The sequence below is a fragment of the Sphaeramia orbicularis genome, chromosome 14, assembly GCF_902148855.1.
Source record: "Sphaeramia orbicularis chromosome 14, fSphaOr1.1, whole genome shotgun sequence".
In the NCBI taxonomy this organism is placed as follows: domain Eukaryota; kingdom Metazoa; phylum Chordata; class Actinopteri; order Kurtiformes; family Apogonidae; genus Sphaeramia; species Sphaeramia orbicularis.
Genome location: NC_043970.1, coordinates 34,498,121 through 34,518,244, shown reverse-complemented (window position 1 = coordinate 34,518,244; position 20,124 = coordinate 34,498,121). Strand labels below are relative to the sequence as shown.

Sequence of the window (20,124 nt, the reverse complement as noted above, 5' to 3'; positions counted from 1 at the left end):
AACCGAGGAATAAAGGAATCAGGAAATACAGCTGGTCTGACAGATTTATTGTCTCTAACTACAGCACTGCCTACTGTGTACAAAATGTGCTATCAGCTTTTGGAAATCTATTGTAAACTACAGTAAATGACCACGATGGACCATTACTTATGTCTAAATTATTTTACCAGAGCAGTAATCATGCTTCAAACAGGCCGACACACACACACACACACACACACACACACACACACACACACACACACACACACGCACACACACACACACACACGCACACAGTCACACAGAAACACATAAATGTCTCCCAACTTTTTTTTTTTTTTTCTTTTTACTTCTAAAAACCGTTTTTTTTTTTTAATTAAGACGCAACATTTATTTCTTAACCTGAACATGTACAGGAATGAAAAAAATAACTTCTATCTGTATTTTAAGAGTTTTTTCCATTGTTTCTTCGTGACGTGGCAGGAACTGTTTGATTTTACCCTAAAAGTTTCTTACTTGCTGGTTTTTCACACATGATGCTGCAGACATGGACTGTGTTCACCTGTGTGTGTGTGTGGGTTTTTTAGGCTCTGACACACACACACACACACACACACACACACACACACGCACACACACACACACACACACACACACAGTTTAACACTGACACATTGTCTGCACAGGCAGACTCATCTCTCCTGATGAGTTGGAAAGAGAAAGAGAGAGGGAGATGGGGAGGGATGTGGGAGAGATACTACAGGGTCGACTGGATGTAAATCCCACCAGCGTCCCCAGATCGTCCCTTGGGTCAGTCCATACATCCACCATTCTCTTGTGTTGCTGTGTGTCGTCTCTATGTGCCCCCGTTGTATGAGTAGTCCGCCTTGTTGTGCATCACCAGCTTATTGTCCACAAAGTAGAAGCTGTCGGACTGTGTCTCGTACGGGTGTTGGATCATGTCTCTGACTGGAAGATAAACACATCACTGCTGTTACAGATGGCATTATATGGGCCAATATATAATTGAGGGGCTTTTGAAGTCCATGGGATATAGCTTGCATACATCTTTATTAAAATAAAAAAATAAAAAAAAAACGAATGCTTTTTTATGCTGTCTTTAAAAATTTGATAATTATTTAATCACAGAAACAATCAATTATTAATAAATGATTAATAAGTAATAAATAAATGACTAGATATACTAAATGTCAACTAAATAACCATCACTTTTTCTTCAGTTTTCTCTGTTTTTGATATGATAACCCTCAACTTTAATCTGACCTTTTATGAACATCTACATTATTAGTTAATTAAATGTAGGAAAATAGCTGATTTTCATTAAAAAAAAAAAAAAAAAACACAAAACACAGAAGATAAAATGACAATAAATGGTGATAAATCACTTAAGGAAGGTTAAATATAGAGAAAAATTCCTTTGGGAACAGCCACAAAAGTAGCACAGGGTCCTTTTGGGTTAAGTGTGTGAATATTATCAACAAAATGGGCGTCCAGTAGGAAAAGGTAAACTTATCATTGTGCAGTAAAAGGGTCCCTGTCAGTGTTTTACTATTAGTCATATAGTACTGTGCAAAAAGTCTTAGTCCAACTCTAGCTTTGTTATTTTTGCAGGGTTGAAATGAACATGAATATTTATTTCTCATTCTCTTTTCTTCACATACAAGAAACTACAGAAAATATATGCACAGCCTTAAAAGACGCACAAACAATTAGAAACGTGTTGAATGAAACCCGGTATAAAACATCAGAAAGTTAACGCAATAAATCTCGTATTGTCTGAACAAAAGAGTTAAAGACATGTTGAGTGCAAAGGGAGGTCACATGAAATACCACCACTTTGGTTTAAAGAGGCTGTTTTTTTTTTTACTGAAACTTTTATTTTTAGTGCTGTACATATTTCACATATATCTAGATTGTATCATAATACAGAGACTGAGAAATGTACAGTATCTGTGTGGTCATTAGACCTTTACTAGACCAACAAACATAATGTTGGCTTAAGACTTTTACACAGTACTGTATATATGTTATTTTTTAAATTCATTCTAACGCTGCATTAATGTCTATGTTGCATTTTACTGCCGCAAATGTTATAGGTTGAGCTCATTTTAACTACTTTATACAGGGTTCCTACAGGTTTCTACAGGTTAAATTTAAGACTTTTGAAGACCTTTTTCAGACTATTTACAACAGAATTTAATGCCTATTTCACAGTCTATTTCACAGCCATACTGGCAAAAATATGACTCCTAGAATTTAGGGAAACTCGTGTCAACCAGATAAACAATGATCTTTTCTCCAACCATGCATTATTAAATTTGCACTTCCTTATGCTGACTTTTCAGGCGCATGTGACTAATGGCTGCACATGTATTGGGCTGAATATTCTGCAAAGTTAGTGATATTTGGTTCCTAATTTCAGTATAAATTGTCGGGTTGGAACGGGTGGAACTGAGTAGAGTAATGTTACTTTCTTTGCAACTTAGACATTTAACAGACACATTTAAACACAATACAGCCGACAAGTTTATGACAACATAACTTAAGACCTACCATATCAAATTTAATACCTTTTAAAGAATTTTTTAAGGTATTAAATGCAGATTTGTAAATTCAAGACTTTTAAGACTTTTTAAGACCCCGCAGAAACACTGTTTATATATTGTTGGTAGATTAATCTGTAGTAATGTATTATTTTCTGTGAGATAATCATTTATTTTGAGCACTGCTATCCTGCAAAAGGCACATATCTTTAAAAAGCCAACATTTCATGAGAAAAACTGATGCGTTTTCAGGTTTGAGCCAATGCATTACCCACCAAATCGAATAGTTTGTTTAGTTTAAGAGGAAAATATTAAAGTTAACCACAAAGGGACACGTTATCTTTCAGTTTATCCATTCAGAATGAGCACATCTGGAGATACAGGACAGGACAGGGATGAAAAACTGGATCTGAAAGCTAATTAAATCTGTCAGACAAATGAAGCTGAGTAAAAAATACAATAACAGCCATTGAGATATAGTGGAGTAGAAGTATAAAGTTGCAGAAAACAGAAATTAGTCAAGTACAGTGCAAAATCCCCAGTACTCTCAGTGAATTATTTCATTACTCTTAGTTGGAATAGATTGGTCAGACAGAAGGATAGTTGTTTTCAAAATGTGTTACTGGAACTTTCACCTCCTCCTCTAACACACACACTATTACACACAAAGCACGACTGAATAAACAAAGAAAACAGTGCCACCTACAGAAACACTAAAAGCAGACGTCACCAAGCGTCAACAAAAGCAGTTTATCATTTTAACACAAACAGCTGATATAAACAGTGATCGGGAAACTTCAGAGAAAAAGAACTTACATCCAGCAGAAGCCACTGTTAAATAGTGCTACATTAGTGCAGTGGGCACAAAAATATAGATTTTAAGGCTTTTCCTGAGGGGTTTTGTGCCAGGGTTCCTAAAGGTTTCTACAAATTAAATTTAAGTCTTTGTAAGACCTTTTTAAGACTACTTAGAACAGAATTTAATGCCCATTTCACAGAAATATTGGCACAAAATTCATGACTCCTAGAATTTAGGAAAATTCATTTATTTACTCCAATGCCTTGATTCCCATTGTTCCCAGTTGAATGCCCATGCTGACCTTTCACTTCTGTGATCAGTTCTCACCAGATGCTCCAAAGTTAGGGATAACTGGTTCCTAATTTCAGTATAAATTGCAGGGTTGGAATGGGTGGAAATGAGTAGAGTAATGCTGCTTTCTTTGCAGTTTGGACATTTAACAGACACATTTTAACACAGTACAGCCAACAAGTTTATGGCAACAGAACTTAGGACCTACCATATCAAATTTAATACCTTTTAAGACTTTTTTAAGGTATTAAATGCAAATTTGTAAATTCAAGACTTTTAAGACTTTTAAGACTGCACAGGAACACTGTGTGCAAGTAGATTTTTTAATTTACCCCAAAGTTAATCATTCAGTAATAAACAAATGTCTATATATTTAATCAACAACGTGAATATTTTCTGCTCAGTGTGCAGTGTGATAATCATACACTTACTGATATGATGGTGTTCTTCTGTTTATGGACATATATTACATGTGTGTACATGTGTACATGTGTGCTCATATGGCCTGGTTTGTGGTTTAGTATGGTTTATCTGTGTTTAGAGTCTTGTGATGAGTTATCTTTTTATGTTGTCAGGATGCTGTTTCATCATTAGTGTGAGTGATTCCATAACATGAGATAAATCAGTTCAGTGGAACATTCAGCCATTGTCAGTGTCAAGTTTGTGTCTTATAAACATATGTGTCCTTTTTCTTACATGAGACACTGAGGATTTATTATGTCTCTGTTCTGTACAATGATACCTTTAATCCACAACCTGTAATTGTTTCATATAAGTTAACACACCAAATGAATTTGATTAATTAAGGTTTTACGCTCTAAAATTCGTGAAAAATGAATAAATCATGAAAGCAAGATTATTCCTCTGGAGACATTTGCTACTAAACAAAACAAACTGTATGCATTCTGTTTGTTTCTAGTAATATATTACTTATGAATATGTTTATCAAAAAGACAAATAGTTTTACTAAGGAAAGAGTAGTTTTTAATCATGTTTTGTTTTCAGTCCATGTAGCCAGAAAACAATTAATTAAAATTGTGAATTGAAAAAAAAATCCAGATTTAGTATTATTCATTTATTCAATTTATATAATTTAATTTATTATTAGTAATATTGCCTGGTTCTAGTGTCATGCACTTTTCAAATTCTAAAATTAAAGTCTGCAGCTTTCCATGACATTTTTCAACAGTGTGCTTTGTTCCTACAAGAGAAAATACCTAAAAGATTACCCATCCGTTCGTGTAATTGTATGACTAAACACATCAAATTACACTAATGCATCCAAAACTGATCCTTTAATGAAAAATGTTGTCATTTGCGCTATTTAAATACTTGTACTATGTGAATAAATCATGTTTAATAAGGCTCCTGAGCACAACAGTGGAAAAGTTTCCCTAAATTTGCTCTGCTGGTTTCAATAAAGGAAGGATAATGAAGCTCAAGTTGATTTTGAGGAAAGGATGAAACCATGACAACAGTGTTTAGTGAATGTTTGCAGAAGTGTACTCATGAAAATCCCACATTATGTAGTTTATATTGTCAGGATACATGTATTTCTACTGAGGCATTTCTTGGAGAACATTTGTCAACAACAAGCAGGAGTACAAATATACATTTCTGTTGCTGAATATGAAGTCTGTCATTAAATGTGAAGCATATGACTATAAATATCTGGATTAAAATGAAATAATTTGCATTTTGATTCAGGATTTCAGGCCAAACTGTGTAACTGTGTGATTAAAGTACTGATCTGAACCTTAAACAGATTTAACTCTGTCCTCTGCTGGATTTGTTCCACATCACTGTGATTTTATCATGTTGACAGATCCACATGTCCCCCAGATTATTTTCTGCTCAAATAGTGTCTGTGTGTGCGTAGACTTACTAATGTCCTCGGACAGAGGTGGGAACTCGTAGATGTGTTCACAGGTGTTCTTGCTGCTGGGCATACAGAAGCCGAACTCAAAGTCAAAGCTCTTCAGCAACTTCTCTCTGAAATAATGCCTCTCGATCATTCTGAAGTTCTCTATCGGCATGTCTCCCACTGTGAACTCGACGCTGGTAGGACAAAACCAGACACAAAGCAGAGAAATCACAGACGTTAAAACAAAGACAGAGAGAGAGAACAAATAAAACGAATGGATACAGTCCACTGTTGCCCATAAAGTTAGTAAAGGAATAAAATATTTGTACGTCTTCACATGAAATGATTGTGACAATGTGATTTGTTACCTCCACCAAGTGTAACAGCAGAGATTATGTTTTCATCGGGGTTTGTCGGTCTGTCTGTTAGAAGGATGACTCAAAAAGTTATAGAGGGATTTTCAGGAAATGTTGATACTGGCACAAGGAACAAATGATTAAATTTTGGTGGTGATGGTGTGGTGGGGGTCTGATCTGCCTTGGCAGAGGTCTGAGCTCTCCGAGTGCTTTTCTAGTTCTTTATAGATTGTGAAACTGGGACTCAGTATGGAATCATTGCAACTGTCTGCATATGTCCATCTTCACACAATTGCATTCCAACTGTACTGTACTGGACTGCACATACTGTGTTTTACATGTCTTACTTATATATAACGTTGATATACATATTGTTTAGGTTTTTATACTGATGTACATATTCTTGAGTGTTTATATATTATCTAGCTGACAACTACCTCTAAAAAAGTGTTATGTGCACATAATGACAATAAACATTCTTAAATCTTGCATCTGGTCAAAGGTGATTACTAACGTGGAATAAAAAGAGGAATGTGTCTGAAAACAAAAACCTTCCAACTCTATGGGCGACAGTGTAGTTCTATGCAGGGCTTCATGTGTCTTACTTACGTGGCTCCAACTTGCCGCAGTCGGAGAAAAGCGGGGGTGAACTGGTAACGCACAAATCGCCCAGCATTTGGGTCAATGTCCCTCTTCTCTCCTGCTTTTTCTGGAGTGAAAAGTAAATGTTTGACAAAACTAAGATCAAAAAGAGAGCCCACAGGAATAAAAAACTGAAGCTTTTACCAGTTTGCTGTGCTGTATTTATCAATATTATCATTTGCAGATTTTTTCAGAGCCTACAGGTGTAAAGCTACTATAAATAAATACACAAATAAACATTAAAGTTATCATTTTGATAATGTTGCATCAAAATGTGTAATTTGATGACTCACCTGTGGACGGAGGTTTGGTGATCTCGAACAGTACTGTGCCTGTCTCCATGTCCCGGATCTTAAATCTGGTGAAGTCAATGTTGTACACGTTCTCCTCTGGGCTGCATAGATAATCTGACAAATAGAGGGAAAACACAAAGGATGCAGTTTTTCATTAGGATATTTTATTTCTGTATTTTAACTTTTCATAAAGCCCATCTAGGGACTGGTGCTGCGAATTAGCTTTTGCTATAAGCACTATGATGCATGCATGGGATTACTGTGTTACAGTTGGTCTGTCTTTTGTATCTGTCCCTATCAAATAAACCAAACAAATAAATAAATACATTTTTACCTCTGCCAAGGAGGTTATGTTTTTGTCGGCGTTGGTTTGTTTGTCTGTCTGTCCGTGTGCAAGATAACTCAAAAAGTTATGGACAGATTTGGATGAAAATTTCAGGAAATGTTGATACTACCACATGGGGGGGGGGGCACTGATCTGCCTTGGCGGAGGTCTGCACTTTCCGAGTGCTTTTCTAGTTTAATATGCCACCTTTTAAAAGTGAGTACTGAGGAGTCACACCTTAAACTGAAATAAAAAATAAATAAATAAATAAATAAAAAAGTTTCTGGTTCTTGTCATGTAATGTGCAACCAGATAAGCTCAAAGTATTTCAATACATTCAATGATATATTCCAGCTTTTTTCAACACTCATAGATCACTGATCTGAGGAGTTATTTTCTGATCTCTGTCAATGTAGGTGTGTGTGTCTATTTTAAAAGTAAAACTATTATTTGCAAGTAAGGAAAGTTTATTTAGATAGTTATATGTATGCTTATATAGCTCTTTACACAGAAAGAATTCCAAAAGTGCTGCACAGTAAAATCAGTACAAATAAATAAATAAATAAATAAAATACATAATATAAAACAAAGAATCACACAACCACACAGAAAAATATATAAGGATAAAAACAAATTGTCACAAAAACACTTAAGTAAAAGTCTGTCTGTTCTTCAGTTGCTTTTTAAAATACCCAACAGACTTCAAAGTTCACAGCAACAGTGGAAGAGCAGGAAGGTGAAACTTCTGTTAAGCAATAGATGGTTTCTATCCACGGAAATGAAAGAGGACTTGTATTTTGAAATGATTAAAGAAGTGGTGAGTTTGCAAAAAAAAAAAAAAAAAAAAAAAGCACATTGCAGTATTTTTCATACTGAATATGACCTTTTCTACTTGTTAAACTCCATCACTTAAAGGCCTGGTATCCTCTGCAGCAAAAGAAATAAAAAGCCTGGACACTATTATAGGAAACACAGCAGGTCATTAAGAGTTGAAACGATATTAACTGAGATTTTGGTTACATCACACAGCAGTACTTATGAAGCAGTGACTAAAAAAATTATACAAATACTCTCAAAGTGAGTAAAATCTTTCCAGGTTTAACTTATTCTAAAAATCAACAAATTACTCACACACACAGAAATCAAACACATTCATGTGATAAAATCTGGTTTCACACAGTTCACTTATGCACTAATAATCAAGTGAATGAATGAACTTTGACATGAATCCGGAAGTTTCCTTACAGAGACAGACTCACACACGCAATCAGTCAGAGAAGAGAGTTATTTTTATTCCTCTAATCCTTCCTGCCATCACCAGGCAGTGTCACTTCTTATTAGCGTCCTCCAGCAGAGCAGACACTTCCTGCTTCATCTGTGACACTACTGGACGACAGGTGCAACTGCAGCATCTTTACAGAACTACAACTTTATGTCAATGATTGTCACGTAAAGAAAAAAAGGCCCCAGGAGCCAGAGAGTAACCTTGAAATACAGAGGTGAAAACCTGGTAGTCTTTTCCATTGTGTGTAAAATGACTACATAACTGCCCATCAAACTCTTTTTCTCTCCCTGTTTGATGATGACCCATCTGCAGTTGTCTTTTCTACTGTTTCTCTTGACAGATGTGTCTGTGTGCGACAGAAAGGCAACAACAAGACGACATCTATCAGCCCAGAAAACACATACTGCAATCACTAACAAAAACATCTGACTGGCCAATAAACCCACCAACTGTTCAACTGATCGACAGCAACTGTTTATGCTGTCAAATATGTCTGACTCTGTCTAAAACTGATGCAGCAGCCCAGCAAAATAAACGAAGAGTCACAGCAATAGAGGAAATGAAACAGATGTGTCAAATAACTGACATATAATGAAGAACTAGATGATTAAGATAACCTTGTTTTTACAAGATGAAGCAATAAAGACAAGAGAAAAAAGAACTGAATATAATACGTGCCATTAGAAATCTATCCACATTAAACTGCGCTATGATGAACATTATGATGGCTAAACAGATAAGCAATAAAGGTTACAGGCTTGCAATAAAAGTAATAAAAAAGAAAATTGTCCTGTGCAAACACTGGGCATTTTAACACAATTCACTTTAACAACACAAAGTCGTTTTATGTGCACTGAGAGGTTATTAAAATATGAATTCACTCATTAATTGGACAAGTATTTAAGATAATACGTCATTTATTTGCATGTAGTTTGTCATGCTAAGCTAACGGTGGCTAGTGTTGCTGCTATAGTGGCGCAGTCTGGTTTCGACCGACTCTAAAGTGTCATGAGATAACTTGTGTTAAGATTTGGCGCTATATAAATAAAATTTGATAGATTGATTGATTGACTGATTGAACTAGGAAACTCATGAGCCAGGATTAGGGTTTTTATGGAAAATATAACCCAAGTCTTATAAATTATTAGTGCAGGTTTTTTATCATGGATGTAGGAAAGTAAGTTGCAAGGACCTCAGCTCTAAAGTGAAGCCAACGTGGAAGGATCTTAAAGTTGTAATAGCATTGACATTGCTGGCTCTATTGACTTTGGATTTCTCTCTAAAAATACTAAGCAATTTTTTTTTCAGGAATATTTCTGGTCTCGTCTGTTTTATCTGAAACCATTATTAATTTATCTAGCTGTCCACCTTTAATTTTTTTCTCCTGTTAATCAGATCTCAGGTAAAATAGAAGGTTTGATGTGTGTTTTATTGAGCTTTGATTGACAGGTCTTTATGACAGCTCACTTGTCTGCCAAGTCGGACTTTCAGAGTTTCTGTTTATTTAATGAAACACATTCCTGACAGACAGCTCCAGTGCAGCTGTGGTTAATAGGTTACACCAACAAACATGTCAAATTGAGTGTCCTGTTAGTTCAGTCTGACCATGAAGTCAAGCTCAGCCCACATATCAGTACATGACTGACAGCCCACGTCAGCTGATTCTGGTCTGTGTGTCCTATTGGTTAATTTAATGCACGATGTCATGTTTAAATTGCTTCTCTAATGTTGCTGCATTGTTTCATTCTGTATCTGACTTCATTCATATAATTTGTTTTCATATATGCCTACTCGGACGGAAATTCCTCTGATACACACAAATGTTTAGAGTTTTACTAAGTCACTAGGTTAGGGTTTAGCATTAGCTGGCCTCTGACCCTTGGGGTTGTCATAGTCCTGCCCCTTTTTGTCCAAATATGGTCACTTGAGGCTCCAAACTGCCAACATGAGGATCAATAAGTTAACTATTGTCTTGAAAACAACCATTCAGACACCAGTGGGGTTCACTGTGGTTCCTCCATCCACAAATACTACATAGAACGTGTAGACCCTACAGCGGCTGACAAGGGCCAAACACATTGCGACAGCCCAATGCGTCTCAGTTAGAGGAAACAGCTGCAAGTACAGAAACAACGCAAATTCACAAGCACAAGTCTGAACGAGGTACAAAAAGAGGAACGTGGTACAAATGAAAAAATGCGCTACAAGAAACAAAAACAAATGCATAATCATCAAATGTTCTGCAAATAAAGAAATGATTCAAACCAAGAAAACATCTGCAAACGAAAAATGCTGCAGAACCAGTCACTAAAACGGAAGTGTTCCAAACCTGCAGCCAGCCAGTGTTTATAGACAACAGACTAGTGTCAAATAGAATCAAATAAAAGTCACATGACCGCACTACGCTGTAACTTCCATTTGTTCCCACTGTAGTTTGAAACACTGTCAGTCAGCTGTTCTCCGTCTCTCTCTCCATCCTGTGTGTCTCTGCATTGAGCTGTTCTGCTGACAGCGCCCCCTACAGGTTTGGAGCACTTCTGTTGTACTGACTGGTTATGCAGCGTTTTTCCTTTGCAGATGTTTTCTTGGTTTGAATCATTTTGTGCTTTGCATCACTTCTCTATTTGCAGAGCATTTGATGATTATGCATGTGTTTTTGTGTCTTGCGACGCATTTTTTCATTTGCACCACGTTCCTCTTTTTGTACCTCGTTTAGACCTGTGTTTGACTTTGTGAATTTGCATCGTTTCTGTACTTGCAGCTGTTTTCTCTAACTGAGATGCATTGGGCCGCTGCAATGTGTTTGGCCCTTGTCGGCCACCATAGTAGTGTCAGCTTACGGTTGGCTAAGGTAAAAAAAAAAAAAAAAAAAAAAAAAAAAGTAAAGAAAATGTGACCAAACTAAAGTTTTAACTTTGAAAATATACTGAGCTAAAGTCGTCATGAAATAAACAATGACATTAAATTTCCAAAACAGCTGAAGTACTAACAGAAACAACAACCAGGAATGAAATCAGATTAATTCCTTTATAAGACAAAAATGAAGCAACTTGAAGATTTTTCTAAATATTATTACAGTGTCAGGTGCACCATGGTAAAACTATACTCAGTAAAAAACAGCTACATCATAAGAATCTGCTATTTGATAAGCCCCCCCCCCCACTAAAAACAGCAGTGAATAGACACACTGGGACTGAAAAAAACAAAAACAAAAAAACATTTAAGGCCTTATAAATAAATAAAACAAGTGACTATCATACCTTACCAACCTTACTGGAATATTACAACAGTATTAGTGCATACAACAGTACAGGAATGATTTAATATGTGGTTTATTTTTAATTATAACTAATGAAGCAAAAGACATTCTTTATTCTAAGAGAGGAACAGATACTGTGAAAACAAACTCTGGTAAAAGCAGAAGTACTGAATTAGAATTGTATTTAAAATTAGGAAAGGAAACAATCCAGTTAACTGAAGCTCAAATTACATTAATGTACTGGGAAGACAGTTAGTGTGTACTTCAGAAAAAACAATACATTGAAAATAATGAACATTAATTTCACTACAATGTGCAAAAAATCAGTTTTCTGTGTGTATGTGATGCATCTTCTCTATGTTATTGTCCCATCCATGTGGACTGTAATCTGTCTTGATGTGGAGATGCATCAGAAACTAAAATAACATGGCTGTTGTGAAAATGTCAGGAGTTGAAAGTTTACGTATTACTGTTAAAATATAGGAAGTAAAAATAAAAACCTGTCAGAAAAATGAATACTCAAAGAAACAAAGTATTTGTACTTTCTGTCTTCTCACCTCTACTCTCATAATTTGTCTGTGTTTAGTAAATAAAACATAACAAAAGGGGTGACAGGAGATATCGGCTTGTTTTAACTCTGGCATACTTTCAGGTTGAACACACTTGTTTTAGAGAAAATCTCTGACCCATAACTGCTAAAGAAACTAATATATCTATTACAGCAATTTCACCTACTTTTCCTTTGGTGAGTGTGGGTTTTTAGGATGGAGCACAGATATAACTTGCATCATGTGCATCAAACAGTGATTCCTAAACTTATTTTTAGCTAGAATCCCAAAGCATCGTTTTCATTTGTCCCCTCGACTGATGGGACAATGTGGAATGAAATGTTCTTTGCTGGAATGTTGGTACGTCACTCACAGATAAATCAGATCTATCAGAGGCATGACAAATGATAACAAACATAATAAAACATGACAGACTGAGTTTTTTTTAAAATATCTGGTTTCATGTCATTTCTTATGTTTAACAATTTCCATATTTTGTCTTTCATGTCACTTTCATCTTGTTCTGCTTTTTACATAGTTTTTCATGGTTCATTGTTGACAGCTGAACATTTCACATGGAAGTATTTAGGGTTAGCATTTCTAAACTCTTTCTGTTTTAGCTGGGAAATTTATTCACATGGTATGCTTGTTCCGTTGTTTTACTTGGTATTTTTATTTTCACTTTTTTTTATTGTTGTTAGAATAATTGTACATAAGTTATCACATTCATGCCATACTTATCATGTTATTATATGCTATGTTGAATGAGGGCAAAGTGCTCTTAGAGTTCTTTTACAGGTTTTGCAGAAGTGAAAGCACCTCGGAGGATGGGGACCATGCCTTGGAGATCAGTTGACCCATGTCGTCTGATTGAAAGCAGAAGTTCACACAAAGGCTACACAGATGCGTCTGGACAATTCAGTTTTGACATTTAATAAGAGGAAAATAATCATGCCCCCATGTACTAACAATGTGATCAATATGTAAACCCTCAGACTAATCACACCCATGTAACTAGGGAACACACAAATGAAATAAATAAGGAGAGAAAGGGCAGGACCCTCAGAGTGAGTTGGGACATTGTAACTGAGCAGTGTTCTGTCAACTACTCTCCTCGCAAGCAAGAGATACTTGACTCCTGTGTGTTCTTGTGCCTTTCTTTATATCTAGGTGTTTTGAACCTGACAATTGTACAGCTGTTTTTATGTTTTGTATGTATCTATTCTTCTATTTTAATCTATAATTTTGCTTTTTTTGTTCTTCTGTAAGCCTTTTTTTTATTGTACAGCTGTTTCATGTCTTTGATCAGTTTTGTATTTTATTCTTTTATTTTGGTTTTTCCCCTGCCAAATGCATAAATGTAAATGTAAATGGTATGTGTTTTACTCTAAAAATTCGGACTCAAAAATAAATAGGTCACTGTGAGGTTTGAGGCAGAATTACAACATCTGATCTAATAGTTACTGATATAAACTCCAGCTGCATATCAATATTGGTTACTGTTGCACATCCACACATAAAAATGTCGATCGAATGTGGATTCGGGTCTTCTGTTATCAAACTAAAGCCTAAATGAAGTGGGTGAAAGAACACATCATGCTTCACCTGTGCTGTTTCTGCAGGTTTTGGCTTCCTTGGTTGTGCTCACAAACCTCCCCAGTGGATTATTCTCAACCCTCCCTGTGTGTGATTCTTCATGTTTATGTATTCATGTCACAATGCTGCAGCACAGAACATCCCCAAAGCAGAACTGCGCCTCAAGTCAGAGCAAATTGTCAAGTCCATTTACTGGAGGAGGTGAGCTTTCCTGACAGAGCTGATCTGATTCAGTGTGACGCCGGGATGCTTTTGCTCCTCTGCCAGTCTGAATGCTGAGGCTGGCTCTTCAGCTCTGTGAACAGCGCTCCATTTACTGCTGAACAACACCTCTAGAGCCTCTCCAGACACACATGAAGGCAACAGATGAACACCCTCAGCAGCAGCTTTACTTTAATTAATACTAAATCTAGAGTTTACAGACTGCATATCAGCAAAGACGGGTAATAAATGTTAACACAGCTGGTGTTGTCCCTGCTGTTTTGCTAAGCTAGTGCTAATGGTTACCTTTGAGCCCCCTAATGAAGCCCCTCGAGGACACGAATGTAAGATTGAAAGAGAGACAATGAGTGTGTTAATGTGCGTTAATGTGTCAGTGAGTGTTTATGTGTGAGACTGAGAGAGACAGTATGAAAGTGATAGCGAGTCTTTTGGAGCTGTCACTTCACTTCACAAAACCTAAGGCGTTTGTAGTACACACACACACACACACACGCACGCACACATCTATCCAAGGGTAACTTGATACAAGAAGCCACCGACAGACTCCAGTTCATCACTGTCAGTGCTCCTTCTGGGCTGTGATAGTAAACACCTACAGACATCCACATCCAACGCTGTGTGTGTGTGTGTGTGTGTGTGTGTGTGTGTGTGTGTGTGTGTGTGTGTGTGTGCGTGTGTGTGTCCGTGCTGAATTTTCTGGTCAGTGCCCTTCACAGCTGAATTATGCAACACACTGAGAGGATACTAACACTAAAGTGTAAAAGCCAGGCTCTAAGTGTAAACTCGGCAATGGTCAAATGCTGCTAGAAACAGGAAGCTCATTTGCAAACCACTTCACCACTTCTTCAAAAGACAACATCAGCAAGTTTGACAAAGTCCTGCATTAATCCATAAAGACCCAGTGCTACTTTTGTGGCAGTTCACAAATGATTTTTTCCTCTATATTTAATCTTTCTTAAGTGATTTCTCACCATTTATTGTAATATTATTCTCTTTGTTAATTTTTTCAGTGTAAATTATGTATTTTCCTATATTTAATTCACATGTCGATGTCCATAAAAGCTCAGAGTAAATTCAAAGGTTATTATATCAAAAAAGATTGAAGAAAAAGTGACAATTTTTCAGTCAAATTTATCATCAACTGAACATAAACCCAGTGTCTCCATCCACTGTCATTGATCCAACTCCATGGGTTTTACTGGTGAGTCAGTGTTGTAGAAGATGACGGTGTTTCCATGTTCACTACAGAGCCTCTGAACGTCCAAATGGGTCATATCTGATGACCATGAAAAGATGACAAACCACGTTTTACACCATTTATTGACATGTATTGATAGGATTAGTGGATCAACAAGTATTAAAAATTTTATATCTGTAGATGCTTTTGGTCACCAGTGGCTGTTTGGGTCTTCATTTATTCATTTATGCTTATATTTTTTATGCTTCCCTGCTGTTATGCTTTTAGTGTTTTATGTAAAGCACTTTCAATTGTCTTGTACATGAAATTTGCTACATAAATAAACCTGCCTTGAATTGCCTTCATGAAGTTCTTGAAGTTGTGGACATCGAGTCTTTATCACCGAAAATACATCGGCCTTTTCCATTTCGCTTCAGTCATGAGCTGTGGATGGTTGCGTTATGTAAAGCTACAATGACAAAGCAATTAACTGATGAGACAAGGAAGTAAAGTGTTAAAGTCACGGTACATGCAAATAAATACATTTCACGAACACTACCACATGCTCAATCACTATGATCGCAGAATTTAACAGATAAAGATGTTGCAAAGTGCATAATTGTGAACCAGTACTCATTAATATAAGCATATCTATAGAATCTTAACTGAACAAATTCAATCATACAAATTTAAACCTTAAATATCACACAGCACATAAATGTTGGCCACCGTTATCAGTAAAATGACATCTTACATCCCAATATTAATATTAATGCATATATAACAGACAAAAAACTCTCCTGATGTTAAGCCAATATATTCATGCAGATGCTACTGTTAATTAATGTCAAATAATATTGTTTTGTCATTTTTAATGTGGAAGTTTTATACTCTTTCATGTTGGAGCTTCTGGAAGTTGACAATGCATTCAGCAAGTGTTTCAAAAAATGAATGCATTAAATACATCATTGTGAACTGAGTAAAATTATAAAAATAATAATTTCATTGCATTTCACTGTAAACCAGATATGCAGGGTATAGCTTTCTCTTTAATAGATTTTGTTTCTGTTTACATTTCTTTTTTAATAAAATTAAATAAATAATGCATCTGAATGAGCTCTGTTATTTTACAAATGATGAATTAGTCACAATAGTCAACAGATTTTTCAGTCATTAAACATCTAAACTGTACACTGTATTTCAATCAGAAGTTCTTTGAGGGTACAGATTTCTGTTACCATGGAACGTGGAGCTTTTCTACAAATGTATTAAAGCAGTGACACAGTTTTTAATGGCTTTTAAAAGTCACATCGACCTACCGGCTTAAGAAGTGAAAGAGCTGAAGTAATACGTTGATTAATCAAAAGAATGTTAAACTTTTTTAAGGAAAAAAAGTCAACATTTGCTTTTATTTTCTGTCAACATCTGTAAGGTCGCACTTCAGATGAAATCTTCCTCATACAGGTCTGACAGTCGAAGCAGCTCACAGACAGACTAGGTCAGGTCCAGATCTCAGTGAACGACCCAGATTTGGCCAAAATAAACACTTCTGAGCTCTTTTTAGCAGTTTATTCAGAGAGCAGCTCTTTGGAAGCTTCCAGTATGAGGCTTTAAGATCACTGCATTTTAAACCATATTAAAGGCTTATAAATACAACATGCACGCTGGCGCAAATTACAGCTGACACTGATAATGAGATCTAGATCAGTCTGTTCCACGTGGACGACTGGCATCTTTATTCTGCTGCAGCTTTCAGAGGACCGGTCCTCTTCTACAGACACATAAGTCACATAAATATGATGACTGTTTCATATGCCAATCATTACATCTAGTTAGGACATTTAAATACTAACTAGTGTGTTGACCCATGGGAACAATGGGTTCTAGAACCTCTGATACAGCTCATTCATTTACTTTCTTGGTAAATCACCGGCATTTTCAGTTGAATAACCTCTCAGCTGGCGTGTCTGTTTCTGCACATGAAATTTGACACCATGGCAACATGGCCCTATTGTTTATCTGCTGCTAGGTAACCCAAGTCAATGATGATTCCACAATTCTGGGCACTGCAATGTGATTGGGAGGCCACTGTATTACAAAATTACTAATATCTCCTAAAATATTGGTTCGATCAACTTGCTGTTTTCGCTGGTCTCTTCCTTGAGCAAAAATACATAAGTGTGCCAAACTGCAGCAGTCAGCTCTTTCCAAATTTTGTCTGATGCCTGAGACACACACACACACACACATATATACAGAGTCCACTTTCCTTTTATAATAGCTATTGGATGTTAATGGTATCTTCTCTTTTACTGTGACTTATTATGATTTAATTACATGGATAAAAATAATGAATACTGTAATTAGAATCACCTACTTTAATTTTCTCTATATTCCCACTGGCCTTAAAGAAGAATCTACACTTAGACCCTTTTTTTATATGTGTGAAATGAGGAAACAAATACTGCCCTTTTATGTTAAAGCTAGATAGTGATGTGGCTTTATTAAGCTGATAGTGTGGCAAAGGTTACTGTTCTAAATTCCTAAAATTCGGCATTAATCCAAAATCAAAGGTGTTCTTAGGCATATTTTTTTAACAAAACAGATCCAGTTTTCAGTTGTTCCCTCATCCAGTCTTTACATTACAGGATGACACCTCAGTTTCAACTTCAACTCTGCAGTTAACTCCTGTTCTCATCATACTATGGTGAATGTTACAAAATCCTGGACTTTAAGAATCCATATCTGTAAAACAAATATACAATCGGTAGGAGCCAGCACAGGAGATAATATAAGTGTTAAAATAGGATGTGTCAGTTCAGTGAGAGGAGGAAGACACTGTGGTCCATCTCAGCTCACATGGACTAATCTGCTTCAGCTTGTTGTACGAAGGCAAATCCAACTAATCAGTACAGGGAGGGGCAGCGGGGGGGAGGGTGGGAAATAATCTGTAAAATCTGAAGATTGCAGGTAGGCCCACACGACATGAGGAGCAAGTAACAATAAACTGGAATGACAATCCACTCGTTAAGCCGTCACGTCACTTCACGAGTCCCGGTCATTCATCTGTATTCAATCTGCTGCAGTTCCATAAAACACATCCAGTTGTCGTTCTACCACTTCAAATATGATGATAAAGAGAAGAGGAGGTAGATGAAGTTGAGTAATGTTACAATTTTTAACCCATTAAGGCGTAGTGCTACTTTTGTGGAAGCTCCCAAATAATTTTTTTGCTCTATTTAACCTTTCTTAGGTGATTTATCATCATTTATTATAATATTATCATCTTTAATCAGCATTCTTTTAAATGAAAATCAGGTTTGTTCCTATACTTAATTCTCTGATCATGTAGATGCTCATAAAAGCTCAGATCAAACTTGAGGGTTATTATATCAGAAACAGAAAACTGAAGAAAATGTGACTTTTCAGCAAAGATATCAATAACCGAACATAAATAACAAGTGTTTCCTTCCACTGTCATTGATCCAACTCCATGGGTTTTACTGGTGAATCAAATTTTGTAGAAGATGACAGTGTTTCCATAGTAACTACTGTGCCTCTAAATGTCCAAATGGGCCATATCTGATGACCATTAAAAGATGACAAACTGAATTTTACACCAATTATTTACATGTATTGATAGGATTAGTGGTTCAGAAGTTATTACACATTTTAAATCAGTAGATGGTTTTGGTTGCCCACTAGCTGTTTGGGTCTTTGAGGATTAAATAAATAAGAAACATTAACATTGCATCAGTCAAACTGGAGCTTTATGGATTATGTAAGTTTTTCACATCTTCATCCTTCATCTTTCATTCGTCAACCCTTTAACTGAGCTGTCGGGTTCAGGGGAAGGTAAATAAAGTACTAAAGTTTCCTGTAAGTCAGTGCAGTAAATGGACACAAGGTGAAGAAATGCACTGATGCAAATGGACCTAAAGACATTAAAATAAAAAAACCCAAAACATTAAATTCAGATTATTTTCATGGTTTTATCTGGACTTGTTGGTCTTATGTACCACCCAGAGAACTCAGGTCATCTGGAGCAGGTCTGACGCAGATTTTACTTTTTATGGCACATATCTGGAGCCAACCCCCACAAAAACATCAGACTAGAAACCTGTTTGGCATCACTTTTACCTCTACACTGTAACTCTTACTCCTTTACTTGCTATATATTTTATTTTTTGAAGAATCTTTGAATGTTTTATGTTGCTTTACATTAATTTCATATGTTTTTAATGCTCTGAGTTGTTCTCGATGCTTTTACATTTTGAAATGCCTTGTTGTTGAAAAGTGCTCTATATAAAAACTTGCCTTGCCAGTAATAATTCTGCTGTGTCTGTCACCTAAATGTGTCTCTGTGATCTTCTGTCTACTGCAGGTAAAGCACTGAGAGTGAAAATGGCAATGAATATAAATTAAACAAGTGGTCCCAGGCACAACAAACCCCACCCCTCATATGTATTGTAGCTTATTTTGACATGGATCCAGCTGATCATATCTATGCATGTGCTGATGTCAGCATATCAATTGCCTCTATACACTACCAGTCAAAAGTCTGGACTCACCTGGTTTTTCTTTATTTTAATGACTGTTTACACTCTAGATTCTCACTGAAGGCCTCAAAACTATGAATGAACACATATGGAATTATGTAGTTAAAAAAAGTGTGACATAACTCAAAGCATGTTTTATATTTTAGATTCTTCAAAATAGCCACATTTTGTTTTTATTACTGCTTTGCACATTCTTGGCATTCTCTCGATGAGCTTCATGAGGTAGTCACCTGAAATGTTTTCCAAAAGTCTTGAATGAGTTCCCAGTGATGCTGAGCACTTGTTTGCCATTTGTGGTCCATCTCATTTGAATGTCATTTAAATGAGAAAGTGAGTCCAAACTTTTGACTGGTAGTGTATAT

The 20,124-nt window shown here is 36.1% G+C and overlaps 1 protein-coding gene across 1 annotated transcript in view; it reads right to left on the bottom strand.

Annotated features, from left to right (window-relative positions):
• Positions 1-663: 663 nt before the first annotated feature.
• Positions 664-20,124, bottom strand: part of unc119a2 (unc-119 lipid binding chaperone a2) — a 32,342-nt gene continuing 12,881 nt past the window's right edge. Inside the window, exons 2-5 of the mRNA XM_030153429.1 lie at positions 6,792-6,905; positions 6,466-6,565; positions 5,522-5,694; positions 664-951 (exon numbers count right to left, since the gene is read on the bottom strand). Coding sequence (XP_030009289.1) covers positions 839-951; positions 5,522-5,694; positions 6,466-6,565; positions 6,792-6,905 — 500 coding nt within the window. The 3' untranslated portion in view covers positions 664-838. The remainder of the gene's footprint in view (positions 952-5,521; positions 5,695-6,465; positions 6,566-6,791; positions 6,906-20,124) is intronic.